The sequence below is a fragment of the Chenopodium quinoa genome, unplaced genomic scaffold, assembly GCF_001683475.1.
Source record: "Chenopodium quinoa cultivar QQ74 unplaced genomic scaffold, ASM168347v1, whole genome shotgun sequence".
Taxonomy (NCBI): domain Eukaryota; kingdom Viridiplantae; phylum Streptophyta; class Magnoliopsida; order Caryophyllales; family Amaranthaceae; genus Chenopodium; species Chenopodium quinoa.
In genome coordinates, this window is record NW_018745523.1 from 903,990 (window position 1) to 923,750 (window position 19,761).

Below are 19,761 nucleotides of genomic sequence, written 5' to 3' on the forward strand. Positions count from 1 at the left end.
CAGTAAAATAATTTCAGTTCAGTAAAATTAATTTCAGTTCAGTAAAAATAATTTAAGTTCATCAAAAATAATTTCAATTCAATAAAAATAATTTCAAATAAGGTGAAGTGAACGAGACCTAGAATAATGTTAACATGGCCTTAAAGAGAAAATCTTCTTGTTTTAATATATGCTATCAAAAATTCAAAAGAGAGTGATATTCTCTTACCAAAAATGTTCTGGTTATAAGAGAAGATAATGATGAGGAGATTCACTTTTTCTCTTTAGATTTATATGATAGGTACAAGAGTTTACATATTTCCAATCTCTTAAATCATTGCAAGGAATTTACATTTAGAATCATACTTTAATTTTGTTAAATATAGGATAAATATTGTGCATATCTTTTGTAGTCAACGTATATATATAGTTGCCTTGTATTTAGCTTCATAGTTACCCTAGTATCAAGCCTTCTGTTAAGGCATTACATTGTATATATTGACGTTTGATGAATGGCAATAGTCAAGGAAAATATTCTCAAACACTTTCAAATTTTGTTAGAGATATGATATATCGAAAAATATATGTGATATATTTTCCGTATAGATATTGTTATGATAATAATATATTTAGTATTATGTTATGTTAAGATATTATTTAGAGAATATATCATTAGGTTATATGGTATATCTTTTAGGAATATTGTTTCCTATTTTATGTTCGTAGGTTTTGTATAAATACTCACCTATTGATAAATAATAAAGAGGCCATTCTATTCTCTAGTTTCTCTCTAATTTGTCATGGTATCAAGAGCAGGTTAAATCTTGGGACCATTCATAAAAAATTTCCCCCCTACCGGTGGGTTAGAAATTAAACCCACCGGTGGGATGATCCTTTAGCAAAAATTACCAATTTTTTTTTAGTTTATTCCGCTGTGCAAGTTAGTGTTGGTGCAGAGTTTGAGTTGATGACTTGATGTATACATTACATCATGCATGACTTTTCTAAGCATTGAGATCAAAATAAAATTGTTGGTGTGTCTTTGACTCTAAAAAAAAAAAAAAAGTTTTCGGCTCTCTTGTGTCGTGAGACAAGAAATTGGTTCTCCTTGTGCCGTGAGACAAGGTTTGTGAGTTGATTCGAGCATAATTTTGCTCCTTTGGATTTGAGTGTGGTTTACTCTGAAAGATCAATAAGAAAATTTGAGTGTGGTTTACTCTAAAAGACCAATTTGAGTGTGGTTTACTCTAAAAGACCAATAAGAAATTTGAGTGTGGTTTACTCTGAAAGACCAATAAGAAATTTGAGTGTGGTTTACTCTGAAAGACCAATAAGAAATTTGAGTGTGGTTTGCGCTGAAAGACCAATAAGAAATTTGAGTGTGGTTTACTCTAACAAACCAATATTTGATTGGAGCTCGGTTTTGCTCTGGAAAAACCAAAATTGTTATATTTGCAGGTTCGAAAAGAATGACGTTCCTGTTAGATTGATGACTGATGAGTTCGAAAAAGATGAACGTTCTCATCATTTAAGAATGAAAAAAAAATTGAAGGCGACATCACAAGAGTGCATCTCGACTTCAACAAATTGAAGAATTTCCAATCGCAACGTTTGTGTTACTGCCGTTACGATTGCGGGAGGGTGTTAGAGATATGATATATCGGAAAATATATGTGATATATTTTCCGTATAGATATTGTTATGATAATAATATATTTATTATTATCTTATGTTAAGATATTATTTAGAGAATATATCATTAGGTTATATGGTATATCTTTTAGGAATATTGTTTTCTATTTTATGTTCGTAGGTTTTGTATAAATACTCACCTATTGATGAATAATAAAGAGGCCAATATTCCTAAAAGATATACCATATAACCTAATGATATATTCTCTAAATAATATCTTAACATAAGATAATACTAAATATATTATTATCATAACAATATCTATACGGAAAATATATCACATATATTTTCCGATATATCATATCTCTAACAAATTTTGATACTTTTTTCAATAGTAAATGTTTCCCATATCGTTTGTCTTTATGCACCAATTATAAACCTATCTTAATATTATTTGTTTGAGAGAATAAACACACCAAATCTTATTCCACAAATTCTTAATTATATGTGGCTTGGCTAGTCACCATGACCTCGTAATCCGTATGTGTTATATGGGTTATTTGGTCAGTATTAAAGCGTTTATTTCATTAGTGCTATATGGGTTACTCAATTAATGTTCGTTAAAAGGATTGCTTTCTTCTATTACAGGCGGCCACATGATGTGACTAGCAGCACACAAAACACGTTGATCTTATTACTATTTCCAACCCTAAAAATAATAATAATAAAAAAAAGTCCATTTCTTCCAGACACACAACTATTTTTAGTTTAAAATGAGGTATTGTGGATTCAATTCAAATAAAAAAGGAAAAAGGTGGTTTAAGGAAAGTAAGAGCGAATATAATGATCACAAATTTTTTATATCTGGTTTGTCGCATTATGTGGTTGTCGTTACCCATTTAGAGGTATTTAAGGATTACGTGTTCAGGGTTTACTAAGTTGGTCGGGAATTACTTGGTCGTGCGGTCAAGCAGGGTTACTCGGTCGGTCAGGGGTTACTTGATTAAGAGTTACTCAATCGGTCAAGGGTTATCCATTAAGTGTATTGGTGTGTGTCAACCGACCACGATGTGTCCAACCACACAGAAAACGTGCTAACCGACAGAGTAACCCTAGAATAAGTAACACTTGACTGACTGAGTAACTAACCCCAGAATAAGTAACACTACTGATGGACTGAGTAACCCTGGCCATACGGTGTGTCCAACCACACAGAAAATGCAATATATAATGATATAAGAAGGGTACTGTGACTATTGTAAATTAAATTTAAATTTAAATTTAAATTTAAATTAATTAGAAAAAGTTATTAAATTAGTAAACAATAAAGCACACCTATAGGAGGAGCCTTTTATTTAAAAATGATTTTTTTGGGAAAAAAAAATATATGGCGTTTTATTTATGGATGGAGGGAAAAAAACATCCATGTGATGTAGAAAAATACTCCATAAGTGTGTGTGATAATATCACGTGACATATAAATCCAATAATGCAAGCAACACATATTATACATTTATACAATTATACCATCATAATGAATTAATGTTGCATGTGTTTTATTTATCAAAACATTAATAGCCTATCATACAACACTTTTACACCTTGAAACAAAATAGAAAGAAAAACCAAACTAATCAAACAACCTACAATCCTACATTAACTAAAGCTAAAAGCAATGTAAACTTCATGTGCTTTAAATGATTTGTCCCTAGGGTTTTAATAGGCCTTAATGGTTTAACTTGTTTTAGCTCCACTTTGATGTATTTGCTAAACCTTGTCCAAATTTATGCCAAAAAAAAGTCATTCCTCCCCCCTCCCCTCCCCTCCCCTCCCCACATCTTAATTAATTATGGTATTATAATATTTGAATAATAAAATGGATTTACAGTTTTAATTTAAGAAAGATTTACTCATACAAATTTTTTTTTTTACTGAATATATTCTTTAAATCATTATTTTAATGTATAATATCTAATAAATTGTAAGAAAAAAAATTAAGCAACATTATTTAAAGGAAAATTTGCAAACTGCAGCTATTTAAAGTTCGTATTTTGCAAATTGCAGCCATTTAATTTTTTTTTTTTTGCAAATTGCAGCCCAAAAGTTCGTATAAATTGTAAATTGCAGCCCGATATAATTTTTTCATCGGTTTACATATTGAAAAATCTTCGGTTAAGGTTTTAGGGGTCATTTTAGTTCTTAGGGGCCCGAATTGAGCACGAAATTAGCAAAAAAAAATAACGAAAGTGTCTCATATTTACAGTTTCCCACAAATTGATACATTTTTGTTACGCAAAACGAGATACTTGCGTTTTTTTTTTGCTAATTTCGAGCTCAATTCGGATCCTAAGGGCTAAAAAGGCTCCTAAAACCTTAATCGAAGATTTTTCAACTAGTAAACCGATGAAAAAGTTAAATCGGACTGCAATTTACAATTAATATGAACTTTTGGGCTGCAATTTGCAATTTTTTTTTTAAATGGTTGCAATTTGCAAAATACAAACTTTAAATGGCTGCAATTTGCAAATTTTCCTTATTTAAATATGATTAATTTTTTTAGATGAAGGATATATAGTCTTACTTAAAAGGATGGTCATTATTTAAAAAAAAAAAAACAAAAAAACAAAAAAACATAAAAGGATGGTCACAAAAAGGAGATATTATATTAATACATTAAAATTATAAACAATTGATATTAATAAAATATACAATTTATTAGATATTATACATTAAAATAATGATTTAAAGGAAAGGTAACATTTGTTTATTTTATGCAGTTAATAAGGAAAATAAGATAGTACAAAACAATGATAAGATATTACATATATCATGTATTAAGACATTAATTTAACGTTGAAAATGAGAATATTTGCATTGAAAATGGGTAGATATATACTTCCTCTAACCCTATTTTTTTTTGCCCCATTGCAAATAAATGGGTCAAATATTAAAAATTTTGACAATAAATCTCCATTAATCAACAAGCGATAATATAATCATGTGTATTGTGATCTTGTTAGATTTGTCTCATTGTATATTTTATTAATATCAATTGTTTATAATTTTTACGCGTATAGAAATGAAGTTATATTCGTTTTAAAACACGTCTTTGAGACCATAAAAGTCAAATATGGCAAATAAATAGGGACAGAGAGAGTAAGTAAATATGAATAGTTGCATTGAGAGTACACAATTATTTTAGTAAATTGGTTTAATTACATTGGAAGTAGGTGTATCTTTACCTTTTAAAAAGTACTCTTTTCGTCCCTTAATACAAAGCCTCTTTCTATAATTTATTATTCACATAATAAAACTCTTATGAATAGAGTGAAAGACTATCACACCCTTAAAATGAAAAAAACACTTATAAATAGAGTGAAAGACTATTACACCCTTAAAATGTTTGTTTACCTATATGCCTCAATTGATATACGGAGTAATATTAATTACTTCTAAGCTTTTTCTTGTATAACTTTATGATTTAACTCTATAAAATAGTGTTTGGACAATTATACTCTCAAATGTTAATTTTTTCATTTGCCCTCATTAATGTTAATTGTCTTTATTTTATTTTATTTACTCTTAAGAATACTTAGTGAACATTTATACTTAAAAATATTTGTTTACATATTTTCTCATTATGTTGACAATTACCGAAAGATCTTCTGAACGTGGCTAGCTATAGCGCGCATTGCGCAAGTTAGCCACCCTAGTGAGGGGAAAGTGTTTAAAAAAATACATTAATCTATAAAATATTTTTAGCGTAATCATTAAATGAAAACGCTTAAAATGACAAACATAATTTTTTTTTGACAAGACTATCTCCGTATTTTTTTTTGACACCTTTTGACTTTTACACTATTCACAAACTGCATTTTGATTCGCTTTTGTAATTTATAAATACGATAAAATATTATCACGTGAGATCTTGTTTGAATTATCTCAATATATGTTTTATTAATATGCACTTTTTATAATTTTACAATGTTGATAATTAAAAATATTAAGCGTAAACAACATGCGTTGGCAATCGTGATAATAAAACGCCGCCATCTAAAAAAATGGAGGTAGTAGTAGGTTTTGTCAAATAGGGACTATATAGAGAGTAAAAATTATTTGTATATCGGTATATGGAGTAAAGACAATAAGGATGTTAAGCGAAACAAAAAAAAAATAAAATAAAATAAAATAAAATGTATAGATAGATATAAATTGCTAAGAAAATGACTTTTGTCATTATTCATTTTTTATTTTTAAAGCTTGTAAATGTGAAAGATAATATTTTAATATTACAATCCAGTCCCTGAATCCGGCAATAATAGAGATCACAAGGTTACAAAATATGAAATTACCGACATGAAATAGGCAGCCAAATATCGTCCCTGAAATAAATGACAATTCATCTTACCCATTCATAAATCATAATACCCTACTTACTCTATCAACTTGTATATATACTTATGATTGATGGAGCTTGGAAGTGGTGTGGATCCCATCTACTTTCCTCTTCAATGAGTGGTGTTGGCAAATTTTGCATTTGGTATTGTTTTGCTACTTAACTAAATTAAATGGAGTGATAGAAAAGAATGCATCGTAAAACTATGTCACATCCTTTTTACTCTTTATTTGATGATAGGAGTTAAATCTGATTGTCAGTTAAATTAATTCCGAATAAAGAAAGTAACGTACAATCCCTTGCCGACCACTCCGGATGCCGTCCCTAGCCTACTACGTGAATAGACCACAACCTGCCAACATGCATACATTACCAACCATGATAGAGATCCTCACCAAAAAGTTGGGAAAAAGAGAGACAAATGAAAGAGGAAGTAGTGGCCAAGTACACATGGAAAATAATGAAGAAGCAGCAGCAGCCAGCAGGCAAAAGTTGTAATATTAGGGTCATTGATTGACGCAAATTGATGGTCCTTATTACTCATCAGATGTTTTCCTTATAAAGAAGTAACAATTGGCAAATGTAACAATATCACTCTCAAAAGTTTAAATAAATGGAGATAACAGAAAGCAAAATTAGACAGCAAGAAACACTTAACATTGAATCTGGATCAATTAGAGATGATCAAAACCAAGAAGAGTGTCCTACTTCTGCTCACACTATAGGAAATGGTGAGTTTTTTTTTTTATTATAATCTAAGCCTTTGAATACTATTACTTGTATATTTTTTTTCATGTCATCATCTAAGCTTTTGAATTATTGCTCTGACAATTCTGTTTATTAACACTATATGTCACAAAGTTGTAAGTGCTAGTATAAGTCTTATTCCATCTCCACGCCTAAGTCAGTCCGTCTGTCCTATATAGATATTATAAATAGTATGTGTGACAATTAATTATGAACAAAGGGAGCAGAATATTAGAAAGAAACACTTTCTGATAGTGGGAAGGAGAGAGGACAATATCTCTTGGCTTTAGGCCAATGGTGTCAATCACCCCGCCATGCACTGACATATCTTTCCAAAGAAACATAAGTACTTCGTACTTCCTTTGTTTCCTTAAAATTTCAGCAGTGTGAGGTGAACAAGAAGACCTTAAAACAAGCAAGATTACTTTAAGTTTAGGTTATGTTTAGCTATCAAGTCATCGACGTAATTACCTTAATAATTCATGCAAGATTTATATAACAGCCTACAACCAACCTAGAGAGAAAAAAAAAAAAAAAAAAAAAAAAAGACACTAACCAAAAGTATGCAAAATTTTAAATAACATCCCACAGCTAACCAGCAAACAATTTGGTAACGTCCGGAGTTTTGTCTATTTGATTTTATCCGAGCATGACTCGAGCACTATCTAGTAATGTATAAACTTCGGGTGACCTCTCTGGCTCTCACTAGCCAAAGACACTGAATCACATATACAGGGGTAATGAGCTTATGGGCTGAGACACCTAATTCCTATCCCATTTTGTTCCCCTCTCCCTTATCCTTGAGTCTCAAGTGATGAGATAAGTGACCACCGAGTCATTTTTTGTCTTCTTGATATAACAGGTCCAGCTTCTTGTCTTATATGCAAGATTTCGACTGCAACATTAGAATCTTAGTACAGTTACTATGTCCTTAGTTTGTTTTTGAGGGAGGACTGAAGATTACTTCTCATATTAAGCCTAAGGTGGCGGTTCCCTCTACCATAGTGCAATATCTCTTAGCACTAGATCAGTGAAGTGTACAAAAAAGAGGAAAATGTGTTATCCTACACTTATTTACAATTTAAATGTGTGTCTTCTTAGATTCATCTATCTATAAGCCTGATGAAACAGAATGTTTTGACGCGATAATTTTGTTATGGTTTATATACAGATTCATGGCAGCAGGTTAGTTTGATGCTCATAACAAGCTTCAACTGTGGATGGATACTAAGCTTTTCAAACCTTATGTTGGTGCCCCTGGGTTGGGTATGGGGTATTGTCTGCTTAGTTCTTGTTGGGTTCTTCAGTTGCTACTCAAGCTGTGTATTAGCAGGCTTTCACTTCATCCAAGGTCAGAGATTCATCAGATACAGAGACGTCATGGGGTATCTATTTGGTTAGTATGCTAAAAAAAACTACAATATAAAGTTTCAACTGTATTATTTCGATGAAGTAGACACCTAATACCAAACATCTAACTGTGCAGGAAAGAAATTGTACTATGTAACATATATGCTCCAATTTTCAACCTTTATTTTATCAAATATGGGTTTCATCCTTCTAGGAGGCAGAGCACTGAAGGTATATTGTTCATTTAACCTCCTTCAAACTAAAAACATTAAAAATAAAAATTAAAAAAAAATTATTATGCAGTCTTAGAAATCAGTAGGCAAAATCCGCCATAATTGATTATGAATACTTTTAATCTAGTGAGTTAATCAAGAAGAAATGGCTATGTTTGGCTGTGTGAAAATTAAATAGTTAAGGGTAATTTCAAATAATTTTGAAAGAAGCTTCCTTCTCTTAGATACAGTTTGATTATAATCAGCAGCTCCACCCAAAAGAAACAACATATAAGCAAATATAGAGAAAGATCTTAATACCAGCTAAACTTGTAATGGTCTTCTTGCAGGAGATAAATCTGGTGTTCAGTGAGACAGCCTTGAGGCTCCAGTATTACATCATTATCACAGGAGTAGTATACTGCATATTTGCTTTTGTCGTCCCAAACATGTCTGCCATGAGAGTGTGGGTAGGAGCTTCTACATTTCTCACCTTCGGTTTTATTGGAGTTCTTCTTGCGGTATCAGCAAAAGATGGTAAGCTCAATGTTGTTAATGTTTATAACCTCAACCTGCAATAACATGTACAGATGCCAAAGAATTATGTAGTGTACTTAATTTGATAGAGCTTCAAAGGTTTGTGGCTTATTTCCCCTCACCAGAATTCAGCAGATAGGTCTGTCCCTAATCGGTTTTGTTAGGTCTTTAGCCTTTTGCCTAACAGGCTAACACAATTTTCCCATTCCTCCTCAACAACACTATTCCATCCCCCCAACTTGAGGTAAAACACGGAGCAACAATCACCCTAAATCAGAAAGCAAAAACAGAATAGCATTAATTGCCTTTAAACTACCTTGTCTTAAGGCTGAAAAAGGTAACTTGAATTTCGTAACTTAAAACGGATAGATCTTTCAAAATTTATGTTAATTAGAAGCTGAACTGAATGTTGCATCCCTACAATGCCCGCTCAATGCATAAATAATGCAAGTAATGTGATTGTGTGTGTAATATATTTAAATGCACACGTGTGAGTGAATGTAAGCACTACGCACAGTAAAATTTATATACAGTATATAACAATTGTTTCTTTAATTTAACATTTCTACTCCATCAAATGCATATTTCAACCCAACTTATTCATCCATTCACTTTGCAGGAAATTCTAACAGACACAGAAACTATGAAGTTAGGGGTAGCACAGTGGGTAAGGTGTTTAATGCCTTAGGTGCAGTATCAGCCATGATCGTAAGCAACAATTCAGGGATGGTACCAGAAATACAGGTGAAAATTACTACTTAATATGAGCTTTGACACCATAGAAAGTATATAGTTATGCAGAAACAGAGAGCAATATTCAAACTAGCTTCAATGAGACAATGACCAAATTTAATTTTGAATCGTGCAGTCAACTCTCCAGAAGCCAGTTGTCAGGAACATGAGAATTGCCTTGTGTACACAATATACTGTTGGCCTCATGGTATATTATGGTGTTAGTATCTACGGATATTGGCTTTATGGTTCAGATGTTCCAGATTATCTCCCTATGGCACTAAGCGGCCCAAAATGGGCGAAGATCCTGATCAACTTAGCGGTCTTTCTACAAAATGTCATCTCTCAACATGTATGTGTTATTTTGCTTCTTCTTACTTAAATTACTCCCCATCTCCCCCTTTTCATGCTTCTGCTTCACATAAATTCCAGATTAAAAACATATTATATTAGACAAATCAAATAAGTTACTTAAGTCTCTACAGAGTACAGACTGGACATACTGCATATACATTAATTCAAATTAGTAACTAAAAATTATTTCACCATCACAAGTCAGTTTAAAATCATGTAGTGGCACTATAAGCAAGTAATTTTGACATGGAAGAAGAAGTGAGAGGGTAATAGGATAAAGGAGTGATTAGAGAAAGGACTGATAAACGAGGAGTTACAGAATCAACAAGGGTAAATCGTTGAAACTTGAAAGAGTCTCCAATGACCAACAAACATATTGAATATATTACCTCGTAGTAAAGTAGTAGATCAATGATCCAAGTGCTATTTATTGTGTAGTAGTAGGCACATGAGCTATATTTTTTAGGTTTGGCGGGAGAAAATGAGAAGGGTTAAAGGTTTCACTACTACTTTACTAGGATATTTCTAGATAATCTTATATTGAACTTCCTAAATATGCTTTAATTGTAACCAACCAAGATTACTATAATACAAAGACATGATCATGATATCTTCATACAACAAATTATGAAAAACTGTTTGGTCAATGTTTCCAATTGAGCTCATAATTAAAGAAGGAATTTGCATGGGAAGTATCTTAAGCTAATAATTGTGACTCACAACAGTATCGCTTACCTTCAAATATTTCATACAATGTCAGATGTTCTTCCAACCAGTTCATGAGGCGCTAGATACCAAGTTTCTGAAAGTTGACGAGAGTACATACTCAAGAAGAAATATAAAAAGGCGAATTTTGCTACGGGTACTTGTATTTACAGGCAATACTTTGGTGACAGCGGCCATACCTTTCATGGGAGATTTCATGAACCTCTTGGGATCATTTACACTTGTTACATTAACTTTTATCTTTCCAAGCATGATCTACATCAAGGTAACTTATACTAAGGCTAAGCAGTTTCAATAAAAGTAACAACACAAAAATCAGTTATAAGTTTTGACTCTTATTTTATGCCATAGGTTAAGGGGAAGACTGCTAGGACTGGGATGAAGGCATGGCATTGGATTCTCATCATTGTATTTTCCATACTAGCAGTGGCAACTACAATCTCAGCAGTCAGATTAATCATCAATAATGTTAGAAACTATGAATTATTTGCCAATCAATAATATTGAAGTACATACAGGCAGCAATAGGCTCTAATCAAGGTCATTAGTGTTCCTAACAGTAGCTTCTACAGCAGTGCTCCAAAATAAAAGTGCAAGAATACCCCTGGCTGCATTGCTGGGGAATTGTTAAGCAAAATGTGACACAACCAGCACTCCTTAAATTAGAATATTATATAACTATGGATTTGCAAAGCAAAGCAGATGAAGGTTTTATTAACAAAAGATATAAAAGAAAAGGGCCAAAAAAAATTGCAACTGCTATGGGCAAGGACATGCTGGGGGAGTTTAGACATCATCTTTACAGAGGTAACTCTCCGGGGAAAAAGAAATTTTCTGGGAAAAAGTTACCTTTCTTCAAGTGTTGGACTCGAAAGATGGCAGGACTGTCAGACGGAAACAGAGAAACTGTCCAAGGAGAACGTCGAATAAGCAATGTCGGTGAACAAGCGAGGGAGCAGGAAAAGTTGAAAAACAGTGGAGACCAATTTAGCCATGCATACAACAGAAAGGAATGAATGGGCATGCAAATGGAGTTAGGGTGGGGAGTAGTAGCTCCCAACCCAGTTTCTTTCCCCTGAGATAGAGGTTCAACTACTACCAAGAGCATGTGGAGATTACAGCTTCCCTCCATTCACTCTCCTTTATACCTAAAACATAACCAAGTAGATAGAGATTAAATGAATTGCATGTGTAAATTTCCCAGATTAAGGTCTTAGAAGATAAAATCAATTCCTGTAATTATAGACCATCAAGTGTATCCAACCTTTTCACATTGGTAAAGCAGTAATTCAAACTATCTAGCATGATACATTTGGAGCTTCGGACATATATTAGAAAGGTCAATCTAATGGCAGCATAATCAATGTGTATGTAGCAGAGTAAAGGTAAACTACAGCAAAATAATGGAAGAAAAAAGAAAAAAACAGCAGAAGCTTTCAGGTGCTTTAACAAACAGCATTAAAGTCGTACAATGCAAAATTGTCTGACTTGCTTCAATGCAGACTTAGACCAAAATTTTTATGCCAAATACAACAAAAGAAATTATAGAAAAATGTCTTTCAAAAAAAAAATTGCAGAAAAATGTAGCAAATTAAAGAAAGGTATACCTTAGTTCAAGCATGTTTGGCAGTCTCACCTGCACTCTATATTCTGCACATATTCCAAGATTAGTGCCATCAGACATTGACTGCAAATACGTTTGTCCTGTTTAAAATGTACAAGCCAGCAATCACATTACCTCGATCAAACTAGAGGCGCATTAGGAAACTGATAAGATATCTTATATTGATAAAGCGATCAATGAAAGATCATAACTCTACATATTATAAAATCAAAAGGAAGGCTGATATTCCTGTACTTGGACTCCAGAAAACAGAACAATGCACCTTCATTCCACCTCAAAATCAGAATTCATCGTTACATAGTCTGTTTTCCCTTTGTCACGATCATCTACCCATTTCACTCACACTGGGCCACGATAAACTTTTCCGTATTTGTTAGATTCAACCCAACTATGACCAGGTAATTTAGCTGTGATCTTTTTCTTCATAGCTTTTCGAACTCTTTCAGCCTCATCCCATTGCTCTCTTTCAGCATAGATACCAGAGAGAAGCACATAGTTACCAGTATTATTAGGTTCTAATATAAATAGTTCTTGAGCAACAAGTTCTGCTATTTCAACATTGCTATAAGTTCGACAGGCAGCAAGAAGAGCACCAAAAGCAGCAGGGCGAGGATCCATTGGCATACTCTTGAGCATCTTATACGCTTGCTCAAGTCTCCCAGCACGCCCAAGCATATCAACTACGCAAGCATAATGATCTGCATCTGGCTCAATCTTGTAATCATTTATCATGCTCTCCCAATATGCTAAACCATCATCAACAAGTCCCGTATGGCTACACGCATTTAACACTCCAACAAAAGTTATATAATCAGGTTCAACCTTTGCCATCAACATTTTTTGAAACACCTCAAGCGCTCTGATGCCATGCCCATGTGAAGCAAGGCCTGTTATAAGTGCACTATAAGGATATACATCCGGCTGAGGAATCTCCTCAAACAACCGACACGCTTCTTCAATGTTCCCACATTTAGCGTGCATATCAACCAATGAAGTAAGAACTTTTACATTTCGCTCAATGCCTTCTTGATTCACTAATATCATGATCCAATTAGCTAAATCAGGACGTCCTAACTGCGCCAATGCAGATATTACAGAAGTCATTGCAAAAGCATCAGGCTTAACATGTACTCCTTGCATTCTACGAAAATACGTCAATGCATCATTCGGTTGTCCATTTTGAGCATACCCGGAAATCATGGCAGTCCAACAAACTAAAGTCTTCTCAGGCATAGCCTCAAAAAGGATTTTAGCCATATCCATCATCTTACTTTTAGTATAACCAACTAGCATTGTTGTCCAAGTTACAACATTCTTCTCAATCATCAAATCAAATGTAGCTCGAGCCGAATCCAAATCACCATTATTCACATACCCTACAACCATAGCATTCCAAGAAATCAAATTTCTAACAGGCATTTCATCAAAAATCATCTGGGCATCTCCCATTTCATCCCCAATTCTAGCATAAGCACCCAAAATAGCATTATAAGAAACTACATCTCTTTGAGGCATTTCGTCGAACACTTTGCGTGCACAACCCAACTTACCACATTTCCCATACATATCAATCAAAGCATTAAAAACTTCAACAATTGAACAAAACCCAGATTTCACAACACGCCCATGAACCTCACATCCATGATTAAGGTCACAAAGAGCAGCACACGAGTTAAGTAGAAAAGGGTAAGTGTAATTATCAGGTTTTACATTACAACGAACCATTTGAAGGTATAATTGCAAGGATTCATAGCAGAGAAATGGGGTTTTAGAGAAAACTCTGATTGAGTGATTGAAGAGAAATGCAGTGACATGGTGAGAGAGAGAAGAGAAGAGGAGATGGGTGTGACGAGGAGAGAGAGAGGTGTACAGAGTAACAATGGAGGAAGTTATTGAGTATTGCTCATGGAAATTGTGGCGTAGAATTTGGGCGTGAATTTGTTTAAGGTGAATGATTGAATTGCAGTTTCTTAATAGAGATTGAATCGATTGATCTGCTACTTTCATGTTTGAAATAGAGTGCAAAAGACTGAGTGAGTATTGAGTAACAAGATGGTTTCGTCTTTGTCCACCAAAAAAAAAAAAAAAAAAAAAAAAAAAACCAAGATGGTTTCGTGTTTCATCGGAGCCCTTTCTCTGAATAATGTTGGCAAAACATGCAATTCCCAAAATACAGCCAATCTTTTTTTAATTCTTACTGTACCGTCTACGTCACAGTTCAGTGAGAATTTTTTTTTTTTTTTTTAACAGGTTCATTAGAAAACCGCTAAAGTAGCGGTGTGCTACTAAAACCCGCTACTTCAAATAGCGATTTACTTATTAGAAACCGCTACTTGAAGTGGCGGTTTGTATTTACTAAGTATTTTTTTTAACAAAATCACTTTCTCCTTTTCCCTAGTAAAATAATTCAACAAAATCATGATCAGTAGCGGTATTTTATGGAAAACCGCCACTTCAAGTAGTGGTGTATGAAATTAAAACCGCTAATTCAAGTAGCAGTTTATTCTCTTAACCCCGCTACTTGAAGTAGCGGTTTGTTGCTGGACCAAGAAAAAAAAAACCGGTTTGTTTTCCTTAGGTGATATGGATGGTACGGTGAGAATTAAAAAAAAGATTGGTTGTATATTGGGAATTGCATGTTTTCCCAACATTATTTAGGAAAAGGGCTCATTTCATCGCACTGTTTTTATTTTTATTATTTTTTTAACGAGATCGATCGTAGCGGTTATTTTTTTGAAACATAATTGTTTATTTAAGGAAATATGTTAAAAAAAAAGTCTTTTTATTTTATTTTATTTTTTGCGAGATAAACCTATTTTCTTAATTATCCTCTAATTAATTTAATTAGACTCTAATTTCCACTCATTTCTTCTAATTAACCTTTAACCCACCCAATTACTTAATAATTAGATTCAATTTATACATAAAAAAAAATTAAAAAAAAAAACCACCACCCCCACCAACCAACCACTCATAGGCAGGCCCGTAGAAGGCCATGTGCAAGGTGCCCCTTAGCACAGGGCTCCCAATTTAAAAGGCCCAATTTTTTTTCCACTTATTATTTGAAAAAATAATAAAATAAATTAATAAATGTTGTTTTTATTGCCAGAAGACAGCAAAGAGGAAGGAGAAGCAACATTCACGCATTCAAGCATTCAACTTTCCCAATTCCCATTATCTCATAATCCCATTCAATCAATTCAACCTTCCATATTAATTTCTCCATGTTTCCAAATTCCTCCCTAATTACATCAATCATGGAAAATTGTATTGCATATTTTCCCAGAATTTCAACGGAAAAAAAAAAAAAAAAAAAAAACTCAGTCAAGAAATCAATTGCAATCTTCCGAATTTCTTGTTATCAAACGGTAATTATTTTCCCATATATATGGGTTATCTTCCATTCAATCATCTTCATCTATCTATTCCCAATTGATACAATTATACTTTATACAAAATCAAAAACGAATTGAAGGGTTGAAGCAATTTTTTTTTTCTTTTTGAGGGGAACGAATTGAAGCAATCGATTTTAGGTAAATTTTTTATCTTTGTTTTTAATTATTTCTGGGTTTGATAATTTCAATTGAAGCAATTTTTATTTCATTTTTTTTTTCGGCCCTGCTTTGAAGTTTGAATGCTTCGTGTCTGTGTCTTCTGGTAAATTTTTTATTTTTGTTTTTAATTAATTCTGGGTTTGATAATTTCAATTGATGAATTGAAGCAATTTTTATTTCATTTTTTTTTTAATTTTTCGGCCCTGCTCGTGTAATCATGTTGCAACAGAGACATTAACAGAGACATTAATATTTTATTTTGGCTAATAATATCTGGAAAAGTGGAAATTCTAGACTATTGCACGCTATTAATCTAATTAGCTGTATCGTACAATTAATCTAACATCCTACAAATACATATTGTGGTTGTTTAGATGAATGACATTCAAATCAGAACCAATGCACAGCTAATCAATCATAAAACAAATTCAATCAATAATTATATACGAATGAATTAATGAATTAAAATTATACAACCATCTGACATCAAAATTAAAGGAATGGATGCTCTAAGATTCGTAAACATATATAGCAGATTTGATTGATATACAGCAGATGGGAGACTAGTTTTGTATCTAACAATTTTAAATTTTGAAGGTCCAAATTGGTCGTATTCTTTTGAACAAAGATTGAGAATCAACGTTATCGAGTAATTCGCCAATTCGTCCAATTGATTGAAATAAAGCTTCTGCTTTCCAGGTTTTTTCAATCCATATATATGATACTGTAATTTTATTTTATTTTTTGAGATTTTGAGATTATGCCTCCTAGAAAGTATGAATCTGGGTCTCAAAAGCGTAACAAAAAGAGAAAATTAGAAGTGTTAATTAATTCTCAAAAAGGTTCTCTTGATAAATTCGTTACAAAAGAACCTCAAGTTCCTCTTGTTGAGCCCGTTGATGATGTCCCTGTTGAGAATAATAATGTTGATGTTGATGATATTAATAATGTTAATGTTGATCTTGTTAGTGATATGCCTATTGCGGAGAATGTTGATGATGTGGATAATATTTTTGATGATGTGCCTAGTGTTAATTGCAATGTTGACGATGTGCCTATTGAGAATGATAATAATGCTGGAAATATTGATGATATGCCTTCTGATAATGATAATGTTGATCACCGTGAAACTAGTTATGTGCCTAATATATATGATCCTAGAGTTTGGGATGGTCTTGATTCTAAAATGATTGTTTTATTAGTGAAAAATGGTCCTAAAAGAGATAATTCTATTGTGAAAGGTCCTAAAGATAAATCTTCAAGACGATTTACAGCTAACTTGTATACTAGAGTTTTATCAAACGGTGAGAAATGTGATAGGGATTGGCTTGTTTATTCCAAAGAGCTTGATAGAGTCTATTGTTTTTGCTGTAAAATATTTAAAAAAAGGGATGGGAAGAGGACAATTGACAAATGAAGGATTTTCAGATTGGGGGCATGTAGGCTTTAGACTTAAAGAGCATGAGACAAGCATATATCATGTTAAGAATATGACTACTTGGTAAGAGTTGCGTCTTAGGTTTCAAAAGAATCAAACTATTGATAAGACGACTCAAATGCTAATTGAAAAAGAAAAAGACCATTGGAAGAAAGTAATGCAAAGAATTTTTAATTGCAATTGTCAAATTTCTTGCCAAACATAATCTAGCCTTTCGTGGTTCAAATGGGAAATTATACCAAAAAAGTAATGGTAATTTTTTGGGCTTGATTGAAATGTTGGCCGAGTTTGACCCAATCATTCAAGAACATGTCAACCGTATTACTAATAATATTCACTTTCATTATTTAGGTCATACAATCAAAAACGAGTTAATACTTTTGCTTGGTTCTGCAATAAAAAATGAAATCATTAGAAAGATAAAGCAAGCAAAGTATTTCTCGGTAATTCTTGATTGTACTCCCGATGTTAGCCATCAAGAGCAAATGTCATTGATATTAAGATATGTGAATGTCTCTTATTGTAATGTTTGCATTGAGGAATCTTTCTCAGGATTTTTGAATGTAAATGATACAACTGGCCAAGGGCTTTTTGATGTTTTACAAAATGAATTGAAAAATCTTGATCTTGATATAATGGATGTGCGAGGACAAGGCTATGATAATGGATCTAATATGAAAGGAAAACATCAAGGAGTTTAAAAGAAATTTTTGGATTTAAATTCTAATGATTTTTATACTCCTTGTGGTTGTCATAGTTTAAACTTGACATTATGTGATATGGCTAACACATGTAGTAAAGCTAGAGACTTTTTTGGAGTCATCCAACGTATATATACAATTTTTACAGCTTCTACTAAGAGATGGCAAATCTTGAAAGACAATGTAAAAGGACTAACTGTTAAGTCTTTGTCATCTACTCGTTGGGAAAGTCGAGTTGAAAGTGTTAAGGCTATTAGATTTCAAATGTCAGATATACGAGAAGCTTTACTTCAAGTAGCCGATAGCAATGATAAGGATTACAATATAAAGAGTGAAGCTAAATCCTTAGCAAATAATGAGCTTGGTGATTTTGAGTTTTTAATTGCAATAGTAATTTGGTATGAAATATTATTTGCAATTAATTTAGTAAGCAAGCTATTACAATCAAAGGATATGCTTATTGATGTGGCTATTAAAAAAATAAGAGGGTTGATTTCTTTTTTTGAGGGGTATAGAGAAACTGGTTTTTATGATGCTTTGAGTAAGGCTAAGGACATTGCTATTGAAATGGATATTGATCCTATGTTTCCCCAAAAGCGTGAAATTAAAAGAAAAAAACATTTTGATGAGAATCCAAGCACTTCATCAAATGCTCCTCTATCTCCAGAAGAATCATTTAGAGTTGATTACTTTCTTTATATTGTTGATCAAGCTATTAGTTCTCTTTATAAAAGATTTGAGCAATTTGAGGAATATGAAAATATTTTTGGTTTCTTATTCACTCCTCAAAGGATGAAGTCATTGGATGATTTAAGTTTGAAATCCTCTTGTTTGAATTTTGAAAATGCACTTATGTCTAATGAAAAATCAGATATTGATGGGAATGAATTATTTGTGGAGTTGAAGTTGCTTAAAGAAATTTTGCACAATGACATAAAAGGACCTTTTGATATTTTTGAATGATGTGGGTTGTTTTCCTAATGCTACTATTGCATATAGAATTTTGTTGACTATTGAATTTTGTTGACTATTCCTGTGACAGTTGTAACTGCAGAAAGGAGTTTTTCAAAGTTAAAGCTATTGAAGTCATATCTTCGTTCTACGATGCTACAAGAAAGACTTAATGGATTGGCGATGATAGCAATTGAGAATGATCTTCTAGAGAAAGTGGAATATGAAGACTTGATTGATGATTTTGCCGCAAAGAGCGTTAGAAGAATATCACTTTTCAAATAAATAGAAGTTAATATAGCTTAAGTTGATATGAGCCTTGAGTTGTATTTAGTTACTATTATCAACATGAATAAAATATCCGAATTTAATTTTGCGTAATTGAATATATCATTGTTATATGAAAGCATTTTTATTTTGCAATGTATATATAGGAAAATTGTGCATTGCCAAAATTATAGATTAAAAAAAATGTATAATTTTAACATTATTAAGGGCCCCTTTTTCGATTTGGAACAGGGCCCCCAAAATCAATGCTACGGCCCTGCTCATAGGATTCCATTTTTTTTTAATTATGTTTTGAATTAATGTAATTGTAAGCTAATTGTATTCCATTTTTTTTTAATTTATGTTTTAAATTAATGTAAGTCCAATAAAACTTGGACTTAGGTTGAATGTTGCATAAAAATTTCTTTTGATAAATGGATAATAAAAGTAGGTTAAAAAAAAATTACTTGCAAATATATAGAAAATTGATCAACAATAACAATGCATGGCAATAATGATTAGTGGGGCGGGTGTGATGAAAATTTGCAAAAGCCTCCTTA

The 19,761-nt window shown here is 32.5% G+C and overlaps 3 protein-coding genes and 1 long non-coding RNA gene across 6 annotated transcripts; 2 read left to right on the forward strand and 2 right to left on the reverse strand.

The window, feature by feature from the left end:
* Positions 1-6,358: 6,358 nt before the first annotated feature.
* Positions 6,359-11,963, forward strand: LOC110715333 (proline transporter 2-like). 2 transcript variants are annotated; one of them, XM_021893898.1, is made up of 8 exons: positions 6,359-6,739; positions 7,927-8,151; positions 8,242-8,336; positions 8,668-8,854; positions 9,474-9,598; positions 9,723-9,938; positions 10,701-10,931; positions 11,018-11,963. In XM_021893898.1, exons 1-8 carry the CDS (start codon positions 6,622-6,624, stop codon positions 11,165-11,167), a joined length of 1,347 nt encoding a protein of 448 aa, XP_021749590.1. In that variant the 5' UTR covers positions 6,359-6,621; the 3' UTR covers positions 11,168-11,963. The 2 variants fall into 2 exon arrangements, with proteins under 2 accessions (XP_021749590.1, XP_021749591.1); XM_021893899.1 differs by lacking the exon at positions 6,359-6,739 and adding an exon at positions 6,764-7,842.
* Positions 8,777-10,761, reverse strand: LOC110715335. Its single transcript, XR_002510284.1, has 3 exons — positions 10,676-10,761; positions 8,977-9,122; positions 8,777-8,889 (listed from the first exon to the last, which is right to left on the reverse strand). It is a non-coding gene; the product is annotated as an uncharacterized LOC110715335 (long non-coding RNA).
* Positions 11,727-14,500, reverse strand: LOC110715332 (putative pentatricopeptide repeat-containing protein At5g37570). The gene is made up of 3 exons (XM_021893897.1): positions 12,405-14,500; positions 12,274-12,316; positions 11,727-11,814 (listed from the first exon to the last, which is right to left on the reverse strand). Exon 1 carries the CDS (start codon positions 14,295-14,297, stop codon positions 12,630-12,632), a length of 1,668 nt encoding a protein of 555 aa, XP_021749589.1. The 5' UTR covers positions 14,298-14,500; the 3' UTR covers positions 11,727-11,814; positions 12,274-12,316; positions 12,405-12,629.
* An 845-nt stretch (positions 14,501-15,345) lies between these two features.
* On the forward strand, positions 15,346-19,343 carry LOC110715675 (zinc finger MYM-type protein 5-like). Of its 2 annotated transcripts, none has more exons than XM_021894276.1 (2): positions 15,346-15,823; positions 16,442-19,343. In XM_021894276.1, the coding sequence occupies exon 2, from the start codon at positions 16,605-16,607 to the stop codon at positions 17,259-17,261; it is 657 nt and encodes a 218-aa protein (XP_021749968.1). In that variant the 5' UTR covers positions 15,346-15,823; positions 16,442-16,604; the 3' UTR covers positions 17,262-19,343. The 2 variants fall into 2 exon arrangements, with proteins under 2 accessions (XP_021749968.1, XP_021749967.1); XM_021894275.1 differs by having other exon boundaries at positions 15,348-15,823.
* Positions 19,344-19,761: the final 418 nt, after the last annotated feature.